At 47.3% G+C, this 19,153-nt stretch overlaps 1 protein-coding gene across 7 annotated transcripts in view; it reads right to left on the bottom strand.

The window, feature by feature from the left end:
* The window catches only part of ULK4 (unc-51 like kinase 4), a 988,030-nt gene that overhangs the window by 532,563 nt on the left and 436,314 nt on the right, over positions 1 to 19,153 (bottom strand). For all 7 annotated transcript variants that reach the window (XM_073678125.1, XM_073678126.1, XM_073678132.1 and 4 more), the window contains one exon: positions 4,212 to 4,345. In XM_073678125.1, the coding sequence (XP_073534226.1) occupies positions 4,212 to 4,345 (134 nt within the window). The remainder of the gene's footprint in view (positions 1 to 4,211; positions 4,346 to 19,153) is intronic.

Raw genomic sequence — 19,153 nt, 5'->3', positions numbered from 1 at the left:
GATGTCTGCTTCTCTCTGGAGCCAGACTGCGCGTCACGCATGCGCAGTCTATCGAGGCTTCAGACAGAGACACGCATCCCGCTTTATATTATAGATATCAAAGATTTTGAATATTCCACCATCTACACTATATAATTTCATCAAAAGATTCAGGAGAAATCCATATGGACAAGGGACAACACTGATTGTCAATAATGGATGCCTGTGATCTGCAGCACTGCATTAAAAAACAGGCATAATTCAGTTATGCAAATCCCAGCTTGGGCTCAGGAATATTTCCAGAAATCATTGCCTGTGGACACAGTTTGTGTCAAGCCATATATCAAAACAATCCAGAAGCGTTGCCATCTTCTGTTGGCCAAAGCTCATTAAAAATGGACTGAGGAGTAATGGAAAGCTGTTCTGTGGTCAGAAATCAAAATCTGAAAATCTTAAAAAAAAAAATATGGGTGCCTTGTCCTGTCAACTTGAAAGGATAGGGACCATACAGCTTGCTCTCAGTGGTGCTCCGCATTATATAGAGGATTTAGAACAACACATGCTCCCATCCAGACAATGGGAGCCAATGGCAGGCAAGACCTAGCAATGCTAAACTACGGTACATACTGCATCCATCACAACAGCATGGCTTTGTAGCAAGAAGAGTTTGGGTGATGAAGTGGCCGCATGTAGTCTAAACTTTTGCCAATAGACAACATTTGGAGTATTACGAAATTAAAAATCCCACAAAGATGGCAAAGAGCAAGGATTGTTGAGCAGCTAGAACCCAAATCAGTCAAGAATGGAACAACATTTCTCTCCCAAAACTCCAGCAAGTGGTCTCCTCACTTACCAGATGTTTACAGACTATTGCAAAAAGAAGAGGAAATGCTCCAACTTTCTTGAGATGTGATGCAGCCATCATTTTCTAAATGAGGCAATTTTTTTCTAATGAAATGAAAAAAATGTCTAACTTTCACCTTCTGATCTATGTTCTATTGGGAATAAAATATGGCTATAAGAGATTTCCAAATTATTGCATTTTTGTTTTCTTTACGTTTCATACAGCGTCCCAACTTTTTGTTGGAATTGGGGTTGTAGTTACTGACAAATATTATTCTCTGAGCACATATATCTATTGTATGCACATTCTCGGCCTGGAAACATTAGTTGCTAAGTGGTACACGAACCATGCCAGTTGTTCAGAGAGTAAGAATAAGTGGACAAAAAGTGAACACAACTCTCAAACATACCGTATTTTTCGGACTATAAGATGCACTTTTTTCCTCCAAAATTTTGGAGGAAAGTGGGGGGTGCGTCTTATTGTCCAAATATATATAATATATATATGCTGTGGGTGGTGGGGGGAGCGGCATTGGCGGAGGAGCAGGACACAGGAGGCAGTAGCCGGCTACTACATCCTACACTGTGCCCACTTCTAAAGAAAATGAATATTCACTGCTCCCCACGCCCATGGGTTGTAGTGAATATTCATGGTCTTTAATAGCGGGCACACATGACCGCTGAGCCGCTCCTGGAGTGGGGAGCAGTGACTATTCCAGAAGAGCATCTCACAGTGTGAGGGAGCATGGCAGGGAGATCAGTGTCGGCAGCAGAGCAGGATGCAGCGCTGGAGCAGAGAGGAGTTGAGTATAATTGTTTATTTTTTGTGTGCAGCGTCATGGGGATCAGGGGGTGCCTTGCATACCAGGATGGAGGGCTGCCAAGCATATCAGGATGAGGGGGGCCATACATACCAGGAAGAGGGACGAAGTGTGCCATGCATACAAGGATGAGGGATGAGGGGGGCCATACACACCAGGAAGAGGGATGAAGGGTGCCATACATACCAGGAAGAGGGGTTAAGGGTGCCATACATATCAGGAAGAGGGATGAAGGGGGCCATACATACCAGGAAGAGGGATGAAGGGTGCCACACATACCAGGAAGAGGGATGAGGGGGTTCATGGATACCAAGATGAGGGATGAAGGGTGCCATGCATACCAGGATGTGGGGTGCCATGCATACCAGGATGTGGGGTGCCATGCATACCAGGATATGGGGGGCCATGCATACCAGGATGAGGGGGGCCATGCATTCCAGGATGAGGGGGGCCATGCATTCCAGGATGAGGGGGGCCATGCATACCAGGATGAGGGGGGCCATGCATACCAGGATGAAGGGGGCCATGCATACCAGGATGAGGGGTGCCATGCATACCAGGATGAGGGGTGCCATGCATACCAGGATGAGGGGTGCCATGCATACCAGGATGAGGGGATCCATGCATACCAGGATGAGGGGAGCCATGCATACCAGGATGAGGGGTGCCTTGCATATCAGGATGGGGATCAGGGGGTGCTATGCATACCAGGATGGGGGATTGGGGTGCCATGCATACCAGGATGGGAGATTGGGGTGCCATGCATACCAGGATATGGGGGGCCATGCATACCAGGATGAGGGGGGCCATGCATACCAGGATATGGGGGGCCATGCATACCAGGATGTGGGGTGCCATGCATACCAGGATATGGGGGGCCATGCATACCAGGATGAGGGGGGCCATGCATACCAGGATGAGGGGGGGCATGCATACCAGGATGAGGGGGGCCATGCATACCAGGATGAGGGGGGCCATGCATACCAGGATGAGGGGAGCCATGCATATCAGGATGAGGGGAGCCATGCATACCAGGATGAGGGCAGCCATGCATACCAGGATGAGGGCAGCCATGCATACCAGGATGAGGGGTGCCTTGCATATAAGGATGGGAATCAGGGGGTGCTATGCATACCAGGATGGGGGATTGGGGTGCCATGTATACCAGGATGGGGGATTGGGGTGCCATGCATGCCAGGATGGCGATGAGGGGTACCAAGCATATCAGGATAGGGATGAAGGCAACATATAACAGGAAGGAAGGGGCCACATATACCAGGATGGGGAATATTAACAGAATTGGGGGACATTACCCCTATAACAGTGTCAGCAGCAGATCCCCTTCCTCTTATCAGTGCATCATGACCACATTTTTTGCTTACATTTTTTTCTATTTTCCTCCTCTAAAACCTAGGAGAGTCTAATGGTCTGGTGCGTTTTATAGTCCGAAAAATACGGTAATCTTATATAGTGAACAAACTTAATATACAGGGTGGTCCAAAAGTAGGTGGACAGAAAGTGTAATAAGGTTATGAAGGGGAAGATTTATCAAATACTAAATTGCAGCCGTCTGTCTGGATCATCCTCCAATAAACTATGAATTAGACGTGGAGAATCAGCTTTCCACCCAATAGATTTCAGGATTTGCATGATAGAAGATCGTGAAATTCCCAATTCCATAGAGGCTCTTCTGTGGACTTTTTTGGACTCTGAACAAATGTTTCAGCAACAAGTTGTTTATTATCATCTGTACAGACGGTTTTGGGTCGACCAGTTTTTGGAGCATTAAGGATTGAGCCAGCGGAATTGAATTTGTCACAAATGCGGTAAATGGTTTGTCTCTTTGGGGCTTGAGTACCAAATGTTTACACCCAATTTGCTCTAACGGTTTCAGCATTTTGAGATTTCCAATACTCTGTTAAAATCCATTTTCTTTGATCTGTATTTAAATTATTTGCCATTATGTGTTATCTGAATTATCTGAAAAGAAAACAGATTTGGGGGAGATCTATCTGTGAAAACTAGATCTGCGAAACTGGCTCAGATGCCCTTAGCAACCAATCAGATTACACCTTTCATTTTCCAAAGAGTCTGTGAGGAATGAAAAGTGGAATCTGATTGGTTGCTAAGGGCAACTGAGCCAATTTCACTTTACACCATGTTTGAGAAATCTCCCCCTTCATAACCTTATTACACTTTCTGTCCACCTACTTTTGCATCACCCTGTATATATATTTTCTTTTATTGTATACATTTTTATTAGGGTTTCCATAAAACGTAAAAGAAACAAAAAGTAAAAGTCAGTAATACATCATTGCACTTTCAAGAAACACACAGAGCTATTGCTGCAGTAGTTATATTGCGCGTATAGTAAACAGACTTTTTATTAAGCCTCTACGACTAGATGTTTCTTGGTATGAGGATATCATTGAAACAATTAAAATCCCACCTCAACTTTCAAAATAAAAAAATTACAATCATACTGTACATTTAATGTAAGAAAATCAGTTATTCATTAAAAGAACTATAAGAAACACAATGCAATCTTTTTGAATCCTATTAAATTACCCAGAATTCCTGGCAGCTGGTGTACTATGTGATGGATGAGGAGGTCCAGACATACTGACAGGTATTCGTTGACGCTTTGCTGCTCTTTTCCTGGTGTGGTTTTTCTGCTGTCTCTTTCAATGTACATCACAAGTCTGAAAACAAGTCAATGCAAAAGATTAGCCCTTCTGACAACATAAAATAATATATCATGCTTCCAATGTCACCAAAGTCAAGCCGAAGAAACTTGAAGGGAACTGACATATTGAGCCAGAGGAGAGTGATTTATCATTGCATTAAATGCTCTGCAGTGCACCATGGTATTCTAAATGATAAGGAATTAAATATGACACCCTTTCATGTCTGCTAACAATATACATTCATTACCATTACCTGCTGTATGATTTAAAACAGCTATATTAAATAGAAAACAGTATATCATAGTACAAAGCAGGCTTGGCTATGGGACGTATGAAATCTCACAGGTCTGAACCCATTTGCTTGATAAACAATCCCATTAGATATTGGTTCAGCAATAGGTTCAAAAAAATGTTACTAGTCCTCATTAACTTCAAAGCAATTTTAGCTAAACGTGATATATTTCAACAAGAGAGGCACTTGGGTTTTCTTTCTTTCTACTTTTAACCAAAAGTTATAACTGGAAGAAAAAAAGGGTATTTCATTAAAGTCAAGCTAATTAAATGCTTCATTTAAAACAAAAACATTTTTTTTTGTTGAAAAATAGATATTTTGGCCCACAATTCAAAAGGTTATAATGAGACGTTATGGTAGGGACAGAATAGTGAAAATTACAAGGTAAAATAAAATCTAAATATGAGATTTATTATTCTGTATAGTGTACATACCCTGCTCAAAAAAATAAAGGGAACACTGAAATAACACATCCTAGATCTGAATGAATGAAATATTCTCATTGAATACTTTGTTCTGTACAAAGTTGAATGTGCTGACAACAAAATCACACAAAAATCATCAATGGAAATCAAATTTATTAACCAATGGAGGCCTGGATTTGGAGTCACCCCCAAAATTAAAGTGGAAAAACACATTACAGGCTGATCCAACTTTGATGTAATGTCCTTAAAACAAGTCAAAATGAGGCTCAGTATTGTGTGTGGCCTCCACGTGCCTGTATGACCTCCCTACAACACCTGGGCATGCTCCTGATGAGGTTGCAGATGGTCTCCTGTGGGATCTCCTCCCAGACCTGGACTAAAGCATCCGCCAACTCCAGGACAGTCTGTGGTGCAACGTGACGCTGGTGGATGGAGCGAGACATGATGTCCCAGATGTGCTCAATCGGATTCAGGTCTGGGGAACGGGCGGGCCAGTCCATAGCTTCAATGCCTTCATCTTGCAGGAACTGCTGACACACTCCAGCCACATGAGGTCTGGCATTGTCCTGCATTAGGAGGAACCCAGGGCCAACCGCACCAGCATATGGTCTCACAAGGGGTCTGAGGATCTCATCTTGGTACATAATGGCAGTCAGGCTACCTCTAGCGAGCACATGGAGAAATGCCACCCCACACCATTACTGACCCACTGCCAAACCGGTCATGCTGAAGGATGTTGCAGGCAGCAGATCGCTCTCCACGGCGTCTCCAGACCCTGTCACGTCTGTCACATGTGCTCAGTGTGAACCTGCTTTCATCTGTGAAGAGCACAGGGTGCCAGTGGCGACTTTGCCAATCCTGGTGTTCTGTGGCAAATGCCAAGCGTCCTGCACGGTGTTGGGCTGTGAGCACAACCCCCCATCTGTGGATGTCGAGCCCTCATACCACCATCATGGAGTCGGTTTCTAACCGTTTGTGCAGACACATGCACATTTATGGAGGTCATTTTGCAGGGCTCTGGCAGTGCTCCTCCTGTTCCTCCTTGCACAAAGGAGGAGGTAACGGAGCTGCTGCAAGGTTGTTGCCCTCCTATGGCTCTCTCCACATCTCCTGGTATCTGCTCCATGCTCTGGACACTATGCTGACAGACACAGCTACCCTTCTTGCCACAGCTCGCACTGATGTGCCATCCTGGATGAACTGCACTACCTGAGAAACTTCTGTGGGTTGTACTGTAGACACCACCTCATGCTACTGTACCTCTAGGGGTGAGAGCAATGGCAAAATGCAAAAGTGACCAAAACAACAGCCAAAAAAGATGAGAACAGAGAAATGGTCTGTGGTCACCACCTGCAGTACCACTCCTTTATAGGGGGTATGTGGCTAATTGCCTATCATTTCTACCAGTTGTCTGTTCCATTTGCACAACAGCAGGAGAAATTGATTCTCAATCAGTGTTGCTTCATAACTGGACAGGTAGATTTCACATGTTATTGACTTGGAGCTACATTGTGTGGTTTAAGTGTTCCCTTTACTTTTTTGAGCAGTGTATTATATTCTGACTAAAGGGCTGCACCAAAATTTATACAGGTTCTTAAAGAGAACCTTGCACTAAGAAGAGCCATACTTTAGTTTAAAAATAACCTCCAAACTGCCCCTTTCCATATCTCCCCCACACTGCCTCTCAGCATAAAGTCCACTGCCCCTCGCTATATTGCCCCATAATGTCCCCCATTGCCCCTTTATCCATAATAACCCCATTAACCCATTATTTGCTCTCGTAATAACACAACCCTTCCCTCCTCCCCATCCTCATCTAAAGTAATAGCACATTTAAAAGGGAATCTGTCACCTCCCTGAGACCTATCAGACCGCTAATATGGGCATACAGGTGATAGAAATGTGAATCTATACTTACCTGTATGTCCCATATTAGAGATCTGATTGCTTTGAAAATGATTTTTATAAAATCATTTAACCCATGCTTGGCGTCCGAGGGACGCCAGGAAATCCCCGCCTACTTACTTAATTTCAATATCCCCCCCTCTTGCACGTCACAGGATGTTGTGACGTGCAGTTCCAGTGCAGGATCCCGCGGTTGCGCAACTTACCTGGTACGCAAGGTGCGGTAATTCCGGCAGTTTGTGCATCCTTGTGGAGCAAAGATTTTCTGCGCAGGCGCTGGGAAGGTAGAGTGACTCGCAGGTGCCTGCACAGAAGATCCCTGCTCCACAAGGATACCCTGTGACCCTCATCCCTGTGACATGCAGTGTGGGGGGGGGTATTGAAATTAATTAAGTAGGCGAAAATTCCTCCAACAAAGTGGAGAATTTTCAGGATTTATATGAGATAGTCTGGAGGGAGTATAGTACCATCTAACTAGTAGCTTATAGAATGACTCATGGAGTGTCATAGAAATGTTAGAGGCACAAGATTAGCTAATAGAATTTTCCCACTGTTACAGGTGCAATGATATATTTATATCTGATTCCCACCGTAACACATAAACATTGTTAACTTTAATGTTGTCTTTGTTGAAGCAGTTGGATAGATTTTTGGTGCTCCAAAAAATCTTATGGTCAATATTGCAAAGGAGGGAGGAAAGCATTTCTGATTACAGGGATTTGTTAAGAAGGAATTTTTGGACGTGTTCTTTCAGAATTGTAAAAAATAGAAAATCTGAGGATACCAGGAAAAATTTAGATTTGAGATCTCTGAAGGTTAAAAAATTGTTGCCATTGTATACATCTTTGATTTTTTTTTATTCCGGACTGAGTCCATGAGATGGGAATTGAAAAGTTATATATGGGTTGCTAAGGGATAAGAAGAAATTTTTAACTTGATCAAATTTATTGGATCCTCTGCGAGGTTGGGCCAGTATCTTCCAGGCATTAGTCAAAGCCTGGAAAATGGGGTGTGAAGGTTCACATAAAGGAGACTTAAACAGATGCCTGAATAACAAATCTTGGAGGGGACAGTTATTGTTTTGAGAAAGTTCTAGATGTAACCAAGCGGGTACGGGTTCCTGTCTGAGCCAGTATATACTTTGTTTTATCAGATTAGCTAAATAGTAAGTGTAAATGTTGGGGAGGCCCAAACCATCATTATACTTATTTTTATAAAGTATGTCGGAGGCAACTCTTACCTTCTTGTAGTTTCAGATAAAAGAATTTATCAAATTTTGGATTTTGATAAGGAAAGAAGAGGGAATAATGTGCAGTAGGGTTCTAAATACGTAGAGAATTTTGGGGAGTATGAATGTCTTTATTACCAAAATTTTCCCCATCCAAGAGAGATCAGAATTACCAAAGCCGGTAAAATTGTTAGAAATGGTTTTAATAATGCTTTCTAAATTAGTGGAGATTGTGGATTTAATGTTTACCACATTTCCAACATCACTGTGGCACTGCAGAGAAGGTGAAAAAGGCTGGAAGGTAAGTACTCCATGGAGTTAAAAAAACAAAACAGGCGAGTTTCATTGAGGGAAGGGGTGAGGCAGTAGTGTTAGTGCACACTAAAAGTGAGGAAAAGTGTTAAGGGTGGAGGCACAGTAGAGAAATTGAGCAAATGTGGGGGACACAGGTCTGAGGGGACAGTATAGAGGGGCTGTGTAAGAGGGACAGTGTGAGGGCACAGTGTGGGGGAAATTAACCAGAGGGGTGAAACTGTGAGAGATGGAATAGTATTGAGACTGGGCAGAGTGGGGAGGGCAGTATGGGAGACAGTATATAGAATGGGCAGTGTGCGGGTGACTGACGATAGGGACAGTGTTGTGGTTAAGGTTCAGAAGGCAGACAAAGTGAAGGTTAAGGTTCATAATGGAGGACAGTGTGGAGATTGTAGTTCATAAGGAAGGAAAGTGGTGGTAATACAGCATAAGGGGGAAGGTGTGGCAGTTATAGTTCATAAGGGAGACAGTGTGAGGTTATAGTTTATAATGGCAGACAATGTAGTGATTATAGATAAATAACAGAGGGCACTGTGGTGGTTATCAGGGCTGTGGAGTCTGAGTCGGAGCCCATTTTGGTGGAGTCGGTATAAAATGGACCAACTCCTAAAATATATAATAACTTGGGTACAGTAGTTCAATGCAGTTTGTGGGGAATATTTTTTCATAAGAATTTGGGAAAGTTATGAAATGTCCTATTAGACTAAGTGCCCAAGTTGCGGAAATTAAGCATATTTTTTACGCTTCTCCCTGGCAGGAAAAATGCATGCGGATTTTACATGCGGTTTTCCGGCCAGGTAGAAGCGTTTGTGAAGCGTCTTTGCATGCATTTCTGCATGCGGGTTATCAAGCGCTTTTCCAAGCGATTTTAGCATCACTTGGAAAAGTGCTTGACAACTTGTTCACACTATATAAATCCATGCAACCGGCATGGATTTATAGTAGTGTGACCAAGTTAGTTAAAAGAAAAGAATAAGAATGGTGAAAAATAAAAAAAATAAAGTTTATACTCACCTTCCGATGTCTTCCTGGTGTTTTGTCTGCTCGGTCCGGTGTCTTGCACTGCTTGCGGTAGTGTGAAGGACCTGCGGTGACGTCATTGAGCCATGTATAAACTTTTTTTTCTATTTTAAATTCTTTTTTTTACAGTTTTCTATGGTACCCAGGTCAGGATGAGAGTCTCCTCTTCTCCAGACTTGGGTACCATCCGCACATTGAAACTCATATAATCCGTGAGTACAAATGTACTGACACGGATTATATGCGTCTCAATGCAAGTCAATGGCGGCGATTACGCTGCGTGTCCGCAAAATGAATGGACATGCTGCGGATTTTTGAGCGCAGCATAAACGCTGCGGAAAAATCCGCAACATGGGCATTGAAAGTGCGGCTTGTCATTGGGGACCATGGGGGGCGGATTACCAAGCGTTTATGCTGCGGAAATTCCGCAGCATAAATGCTTGTAAAACGCTACGTGGGCACGCAGCCTAAATGTCAGTCCTATTCCTGATCTAAGGGTCTAGACTTTTAGCTGAGATGAATCTGTGCTACAGTAAATTTATCACTTAAACATGAGCCATGTATGAGGGAGTCGGAGTCATGGAAATTGAGGAGTCAGAGGTTTGGCTTACCGACTCCACAGCCCTGGTGGTTATACCTAATAAGGGTGCACACTGTGGTAGTTATAGTTCACAAGGCAGACAGTGTCTTGCAGTAGGCCAGAAAACAGGGAACTCTGCAAAGATTAGCTGTCGATGTGAAAAGTCATCATGGTGTTTGGACCAGATTAAGATGAAAGGGATAACAACAACTCCAAAGTTGTCACCTTGTGATAATCTCTGTGTCTAATCAGTACTGTGGTTCCTGTATGGTGCGCAATCTAATGATGGCTGGTGGTAATAACCTTTGTATTTTGTGGGGGCAGTAATATGGGGTCCTATCTCTGTGTGCTCTATGATCTGTGTAGAATCTGTAATCTTGTGAAGTACTTATATAACACCTACATTATCAGTACTCCAAGAGGCACCACTGTGTGTAATGTGTGTTGTTACATAGGACAGCAGGAAAATGTGCCTTTAATTTTGGTTACAGTAACTTATATTTTATGGGTGAGGAAGGGTCAAGAACTGGGTGTGGTCTGCAGAAAGAAGCATGGTCTGAAAAAAAGTGTGGTTCCCCTCTCGCAAACTGGAAATCAATGTTAAAAAATTTTAATCCCACCTCTGCTTCCCTCTGAAATTCTTGCCTAGAAAGTCAGCCTCGGTAATGCATCAGAGGAAGTTGGAGTGTGTGGAGCGGGCTCAGGAGCTGAGTCCGCTCCACACATGGCAGATGCTGTTACACAGCAGACATCTGTCTCTAATTGCAGTGGCTGGAGCAAAGCTCCAAACACTACTATTAACTATTTAGTTGCCTCTGTTAATTTCTGACAGCGGCATTTAAATTGAGCAGTTGCTGGTGCAAGCTCATATCAGTTCTCATTGGCTCTTCATTACAAATTGAATTATTGCTGTAGCTGATGAATACACAGAGCAGTAGCAATCAGATGTTTTATTCACCTGTTGTTTTGTGTACACTGCAGCAGTAGTCATCTGAGCTGGGAGCTTCTGCCAGGAATCTCTAGTGTCCACAGAGCAGAGAGGGAGGGGGTGGAGTCAAAGCATTGCAGACTATGGAGCATGGCAGCAGGAAGATGTCTGCCTTAATCTTTCTGTTGTTGTCTGCAGATCATCAATCTGTACCTGACTCCTCCACTGCTCTCCTGGGAGGTCAAATTACAGATGAACCATAGTAGGTCAGTGTGAGCACGTGTGTGCATATATTATATATTTATATATATACATATATATATATATATATATATATATATATATATATATATATATATATATATATATATATATATATATATATATATATATTTATTTATATTATATAGTGGGGCTTCTACTCACTTGGATGCATTGGGAGGCAAACAGGAGGCATGTTCCTTTAAATGTCCATGTAGGTTTATTACTTCATAAACCAAAGAAAAAACAAAAGGAAAAACAAACCGTCTTCTGTTCAGGGAAACAAAGCAAAGAGTCCTTTAGGCAAAGTCCAGTGGGCACACAAGCTGGGTAGCGTCCAGGTCACTGACTCTGCCTAGAGAAAACAACACACAGGAGGCCTTCTCCCTCCAAACACAGACCATGTGCCAAACAACGGCCTCCATTTTATATTTAAACCACACCCAGAGGTGAGGTATGTGGGCAGCCAGACAGGCCTATCTCTCACAGCTGCCCGTAACCTGGCCCCAGGTGCACCAAACAGTCTTCTTAGTGCTTAGGTGCACTAGAGCAACATTCCGTGTTACATCACAGAGGTCAGCCATCTCTGTGATACATACCTCCCATCGACTATGTGTCCGTTAGCCACCTTACATACCTTCCCCCTCTGCCTAAAGCCGTGGGGCTTGGCACCTTCTACCACTAGACAGGGGATTCTCGAGAGGGCATCGGCATTACTATGTAGCTTCCCTGCTCTATGTTCTACATGGAAGTTAAAATCCTGTAGGGCTAAAAACCAGTGGGTGACCCTAGCATTTTTTCCCTCATCCAGTGGGGCATGGTCTGATACCAGTTTAAAATATCGTCCCAAAAGATAGTACCGTAGCTTGTCCACCGCCCACTTTATGGCCAAGCATTCCTTTTCTAAGACAGCATAATTCCTTTCACAGGAGGACAGCTTCCTACTCAGGTAGAGAACAGGGTGCTCCTCCTCGTGTATCTCCTGGGAAAGGACTGCTCCTAACCTGAGGCATCTGTCTGGAGTATAAATTCTTTCTTGAAGTCGGGGGCAACCAGAACGGTTGCTTACACAGAGCCCCTGAAAGGTCGTCTCTGCCTCTTCAGACCATTTGGCCATTGCTGATTTCGTTCTCTTAAGGAGGTCAGCCAGGGGTGCGGCCATCGTGGCGAAGTTTGGGATGAACCTCCTGTAGTATCCCACGATTCCTAGAAAGGATCCAACTTGCTTCTTTGAAAGTGGTCTTGGTCAGGTTTGGGTTGCCTCCACTTTACTGATTTGGTGTTTTATCTTGCCTCTACCCACTACATATCCCAGGAATTTGGCTTCTTCTTTCCCAATTGCACATTTTTTGGGTTTATTGAAAACCCAGTCTTTCTTAGGGCATCAAACACTGCCTGGACATTTTCCAAATGACTTCCCCAGTCTGGGCTGAAGATTACAATATTGTCCACGTATGCTCCGACATCCGGACGTATTGGAATCATCCGACGGGCGTAGAAAATGCAGTGTTCTCCTTGGCTTCTGGTGACATGGTGATCTGCCAATATCCCTTCGTTAAATCCAAGGTGGTTATGTACCATGCTGGAGCAAGTCTCTTTATCAGCTCATCAACGCGTGGCATTGGATATGCGTTGAATTTGGAGACCTCATTCAACTTCCGATAGTCATCGCACAATCTCCATTCGCCATCGGGTTTTGGGACCAGGACGATCGGGCTCGACCAACCGCTCTTGGATTCCTCGATGACCCCAAGTTTCAACATAAGCTCCACCTTCTTGAAGATCAATTCTCGTTGGGCCTCCGGAATCCGATAGGGCTTCAAGTTTATGCACACATGTGGCTCCGTCACAACTTCATGTTCTATGACCTTTGTGCACCCCGGCAATTCCGAGAACAGGTCCCTGTTCTTCTGCAGCAACTCTCGACACTGCTGTTTTTGGGCCTTCAACAGCGTCTCCGCTATGGCAACACCTCCAACCTCGCCTTCTGGCTTGCCCAGCAAGCAGGGAGTTTCAGCCGGCTCTCTGTCTTGCCATGGCTTGATAAGGTTGACGTGGTAGATCTGATGTGGTTTCAGTCTTCGTGCACATCACCAAGCATCTACACCACCTCATACGGCCCTTGCCATTTGGCCAAGAATTTACTCTCCACAGTAGGAATTAGCACGAGGACTTGGTCTTCCGGATTGAACTGCCTCACTCTGGCTGACCAGTTGTAGACCCTGGCCTGAGCTTCTTGTGCCTGGAGAGATGTTCTTTTAAAATGGGCATCACCTTAGCAATCCTCTGCTGCATCGGTGCAAAGTGCTCGATGACGCTTCTGTGGGGCGTGACTTCAGCTTCCCAGGTTTCCTTTGATATATCAAGCAGACCCCTTGGTTGTTGGCCATACAGGAGTTCAAATGGCGAGAACCCCGTAGAGGCCTGTGGAACCTAAAGGAGAGAGAACAGCAGATAAAGTGGGAGACAGTCCCAGTCTCTACCGTCCTTTTCTATGGGGCCTTCTTCAGCATACTCTTCAATGTTTTATTAAACCTTTCCACTGTAACGGGTCTGGGAGGCGGAACCTCTGAGCTACTATACAAGGGGGCGGTCCTTGTAAGGGAGCGGGTGGCGACCAGGGAAGACGGGCAGGCAGTCACAGCAGGTGACCGGGACAGTCTCTGAGTGAACGGGCAGGAGGTCACGGCAAGTGACCGGGGCAGTCTCTGGATGAACGGGCAGGAGGTCACGGCAAGTGACCGGGGCAGTCTCTGGATGAACGGGCAGGAGGTCACGGCAAGTGACCGGGGCAGTCTCTGGAAGAACGGGCAGGAGGTCACGGCAAGTGACCGGGGCAGTCTCTGGGTAAAGGGTAGGTACGACCTGTGATGGCAGAGCCTCCAGGTAGGCTAGCAGGCAGATGGTAGATGTGTGCTCCCAGGTGAGCAAGCGAGAGTCTCTGGAATGGCAGGTGGTCACAGCACGTGACGGCGGAGCCTCCAGGTAGGCTAGCAGGCAGGTAGCAGGTGTGCGCTCCCAGGTGAGCGGGCAGGAGTCTCTGGAATGGTAGGTGGTCACAGCACGTGACGGCGGAGCCTCCAGGTAGGCTAGCAGGCAGGTAGCAGATGTGCGCTCCCAGGTGAGCGGGCAAGCTGGTCCATAGACAGACTGACAGGAGTTGGAGGGCAGACCGTCGGACCTCAGGCTAGCAGGCAGGTAGCGGAAGAGCGCTCCCAGGTGAGCGGGCAAGCTGGTCCTTAGACAGACTGACAGGAGTCGGTAGGCAGACCGTCGGACCTCAGGCTAGCAGGCAAGTAAGCGGAATATCAGGCAGTAATCAGACAGTAAACTGGCAGGAATCTGGCAGGTAACTGGCAACGGGACCTGAGGGCTGAAGCAGAGTAGTGAACAGTGCAACAACATTGCTCGGGCACCTCCATTTTGGAGGAGGTGCCTTAAATATGGTGAAGTCCTCCGGCCATTGGCCGGGGACTCCTTAGGACGGCGCGCGCGGCCCCTTTAAGAGGGAGGGAGCGCGCGCCCTAAGCACAGTGGCCGGGAAGGAGCGCGCGCTGCCAGCAGAGCGGGAGGAGGACGCCGGGCTCAGAGCGGATGGGTGAGGGGAACAGCGTCCCTGCCTAGCAGAGGGCAGGGACGCCGGCGCTACAGTACCCCCCCCTTTAGGCCCCCCCTTTTTTAGGCCAGAGAGAAATTTAGCTAGGATGAGAGGGGCATGGATGTTCTCCCGGGGCTCCCACGTTCTCTCTTCAGGACCAAACCCCTTCCAATCTACTAGAAAAAAGGTCTTCCCTCTTACCCTTTTGGTGGCCAGAATGTTCTCTACCTCAAATTCGTTTTCAGCGGAAACCGGAGCAGGAGGCGTACCTGTAGACTTGGAGAAAGAGTTAAGTACCACAGGTTTGAGGAGAGATACATGGAAGGAGTTAGGGATCCGCAAGTTGGCCGGGAGTTTCAATTTATAGGCCACCGGGTTGATCTGACTGATGACCTCCAGAGGACCGATGAACCGAGGCCCTAACTTATAGGAAGGAATCTTGAGCCGGACATACTTGGAGCGGAATCCCCTGAGCGGAATTGAGGAGGATCCAGACGTTTTTTGTCAGCATGTCTTTTCATACGCTCGGATGACAGAAGGAGTGCGGACCGGGTACTCTCCCATATGGAGGAAAATTTGTTAACAAGAGATTCCGCAGCCGGATTGTCCACCGAGGTGGAGACGGGAAATGGGATCCGAGGATGCTGACCGAAGACTACAAAAAACGGGGATTTGGAGGAAGATTCGCTCTCGTGATTGTTGTAAGAAAATTCGGCCCATGGCAGGAGATCCACCCAGTCAGAATGGTGGGCATTAACGAAGTGCCGGAGGTAACTGGTCAGGATCTGATTGATCCGCTCCACTTGACCATTGGACTGTGGGTGGTAAGCGGAGGAGAAGTCCAGGGTGACGTCCAGCAATTTACAAGTGGCTCTCCAGAAACGTGAAGTGAACTGTACCCCACGATCCGACACGATGTGGAGGGGCAGGCCATGGAGACAGAAGATGTGGCGGATAAAGTCTTTAGCCGGCTCGGGTGCAGACGGGAGGCCTGGCAGGGGAATAAAGTGAGCCATCTTGGAAAAGCGGTCAGCGACCACCCAAATGACCGTACAACCGGCAGAGACGGGGAGATCAGTTATAAAGTCCATAGCTATATGCTGCCAGGGGGCAGCGGGTACAGGAAGCGGAAGGAGGCGACCGGCAGGCAGGTGTCTTGGAACTTTGTTGCGGGCACAGGAGACACAGGCAGAAACAAAGTCTATTACGTCCTTGTGCAGGGTAGGCCACCAGTAGTGCCGGGTAATAAGCTGGAGGGTCTTTTTCTGACCGGCGTGGCCAGCCAGTTTAGACGAATGACCCCAGTGTAGGATCCTCTCCCGATCAGGTACCGATACGAACGTCTTACCAGGAGGGAGACGATTTAGGCTCACGGGAGCCACCTGCATCACTCTGGCGGGATCGATGATATGTTTAGGTTCTTCCTCGAGATCAGACACCAGAAAGGATCGGGATAAGGCGTCCGCTTTGACGTTCTTGTCAGCCGGGCGAAAATGTAGAACAAAATCAAAGCGAGCAAAAAACAAGGACCACCGGGCTTGGCGCGGGTTAAGTCTCTGGGCATGCTGGAGGTAAGCCAAGTTCTTGTGGTCAGTGTAAATTATTACCGGATGAAGAGCCCCCTCGAGTAGGTAACGCCACTCCTCCAATGCCAGCTTGATGGCCAATAACTCTCGGTCTCCTATGGAATAATTGCGCTCAGAAGAGGAGAAGAGTTTGGAGAAGAAGCCGCAAGTTACCATCCTCCCGGAAGATGATTTTTGAGTAAGTACCGCTCCGGCTCCAGAGGAGGAGGCGTCAACCTCCAGGAAGAACTGCTTGTTGCCGTCCGGGCGATGCAGCACCGGGGCGGAAGAGAAAGCCTGTTTTAAGGAAAGAAAGGCCTCCTCTGCTTCGGGCGGCCACTCTTTGGGATTAGTGCCCTTACGGGTGAGCGCGGAAATTGGGGCAGTCCGGGAAGAGAAGTGCGGTATGAAGAGACGGTAGTAGTTGGCGAAGCCCAGGAACCGCTGAATGGCCTTCAACCCCTCCGGTCGGGGCCATTTCTCAATGGCAGACAGTTTCTCTGGATCCATTCGTAGGCCGGTCTGAGAAATAATGTAGCCCAAAAACGGAAGCGAGGTCTGCTCAAAGAGGCACTTCTCATATTTAGCGAAGAGGTGATTCTGCCTGAGCCTGAGCAGGACCTGACGAACGTCCCTCCGGTGAGTCTGGAGATCCGGAGAGAAGACCAAGATGTCGTCCAGGTACACCACTACGCAGGAGTAGAGAAGGTCCCGGAAGACGTCATTGACCAACTCTTGAAAGACGGCAGGAGCGTTACAGAGACCGAAGGGCATTACCAGATATTCATAGTGGCCGTCCCGGGTATTGAATGCAGTCTTCCATTCATCCCCTTGACGGATACGGACCAGGTTGTACGCCCCACGGAGGTCCAGTTTGGTGAAGATTCTAGCCCCCCCGCAGACGATCAAATAATTCTGGAATGAGCGGAAGGGGGTACTTATTCTTCACCGTGATCTGGTTAAGGCCTCTATAGTCTATACAGGGACGGAGAGAGCCGTCCTTCTTTTTTACGAAAAAGAAGCCTGCTCCCGCCGGGGAGGTAGATTTCCGGATGAATCCCCTGGCCAAATTCTCCTCAATATATTCAGACATCGACCGGGTCTCAGCAGCGGACAATGGGTAAATACGCCCACGGGGAGGCGTAGTACCGGGTAACAGGTCGATAGGACAGTCGTATGGTCTATGAGGGGGTAATGTCTCTGCCTCCTTTTTATTAAAGACATCAGCAAATGACCAATAGGGAATCGGAAGTCCAGATAGATTAGTTGGGGTAGGAGAAGGACGGACGGGATGAACAGGAACCAAACAAGTCTTATGACAGTCCTGTCCCCAGCGAAGGACCTCTCCGGTCTGCCAGTCAAGCACGGGTGCATGTCTCTGGAGCCAAGGTAGACCTAGTAAGAGGGCGTGAGAGAGTCCAGGCAGAACATGAAAAGAGATGCTCTCAGAATGCAGCATTCCCACCTGCAGAGTTATGGATTCGGTGACGAGTTGGATGGGACGTGGTAAGAGGCCCCCATCCACGGCAGCGACAGATAATGGTACAGCCAGAGGTTTGGTGGGGATGCGGTATTTTTCTACCAGGGACTGTGAAATAAGATTCCCGGCCGCTCCAGAGTCAAGTTGGGCTAGTTCGAAATAACGATTCTCCCCGCAGATAATTGAGACTGACAGCAGCAGAGATGGAGAGGATTTATTCTTGTCTAGGTCGACCTCTCTGAGCGAACCTAGACACAGGCATTTCCCGACCTCTCCGGGCAGGTACGGATCCGGTGCTCCTTACTGCCACAGTAGAAGCAGCTCCCCTCGGCACGGCGTAAGTCCTGACGGGTTTTGACCATCTTGGTCTGGTCGACCTGCATAGGCTCAGGAGAGTGTACCTGGGGAGGAACGGAGGGAGTGACGGATTTCTGAAAAGTAGGAGCTAGACGTGGGAACCTCCTCTCACGGGTGACTTCTTTGGCACGCTCCTGGAACCGTAGGTCAATCCGGGTGGCAAGAGTTATTAAGTCATCGAGAGTGGTAGGAATGTCTCGACCGGCAAGTTCATCTTTAATACGGCCGGACAGACCCTCCCAGAAGACGGATACCAGAGCGTCGTTATCCCAGGCCAGCTCCGAGGCAAGGGTACGGAACCGTATGGCATATTGGCCCACGGTGAGACTTCCCTGACGGAGGCGTAGCAGAGATGATGCGGATGAGGTCTTCCGTCCAGGTTCGTCGAAGACTTTCCGGAAAGCCGTGAGAAAGGCAGGCAAGTCGGACACCAGGGGGTCTCCTCTCTCCCATAGAGGATTTAGCCAGGCCAGGGCCTCCCCGGTGAGATGGGACATGATGAAGGCAATTTTGGCCCGGTCGGAGTTAAACTGGTGGGACAGGAGTTCAAAGTGCAGGGTGCACTGATTTATAAAGCCCCGAGCCTGAGCGGAGTCGCCTCCGAAGCGAGGAGGTGCAGAAAGCCGGGGTCCGGGGTAGGATACCATAGTATTGGTGGGCAGCGGAGCTGCCGGATTACGAGTCATGGCACGGGCGGTGGTTGCTGGTGGAGCAGTCAGAGTGTCCAGGCGAGAATTGACATTCCGCAGGTGACCCAGGATGGACTCCTGTTGGGACCTCTGACGGGACAGTTCATGACACAGGTCCGAGAGTGAGGGAGCTTGGGTGCCACCGGGTTCCATGGCCCGAGCAAACTGTAACGGGTCTGG

Source organism: Phyllobates terribilis, unplaced genomic scaffold (assembly GCF_046119375.1).
Source record: "Phyllobates terribilis strain yellow unplaced genomic scaffold, ASM4611937v1 Scaffold_4__5_contigs__length_816908805, whole genome shotgun sequence".
NCBI classification, from domain to species: Eukaryota; Metazoa; Chordata; class Amphibia; order Anura; family Dendrobatidae; genus Phyllobates; species Phyllobates terribilis.
The sequence above is the reverse complement of the archived record's forward strand: the minus strand, read 5'-3'. Positions and strand labels throughout refer to the sequence as shown.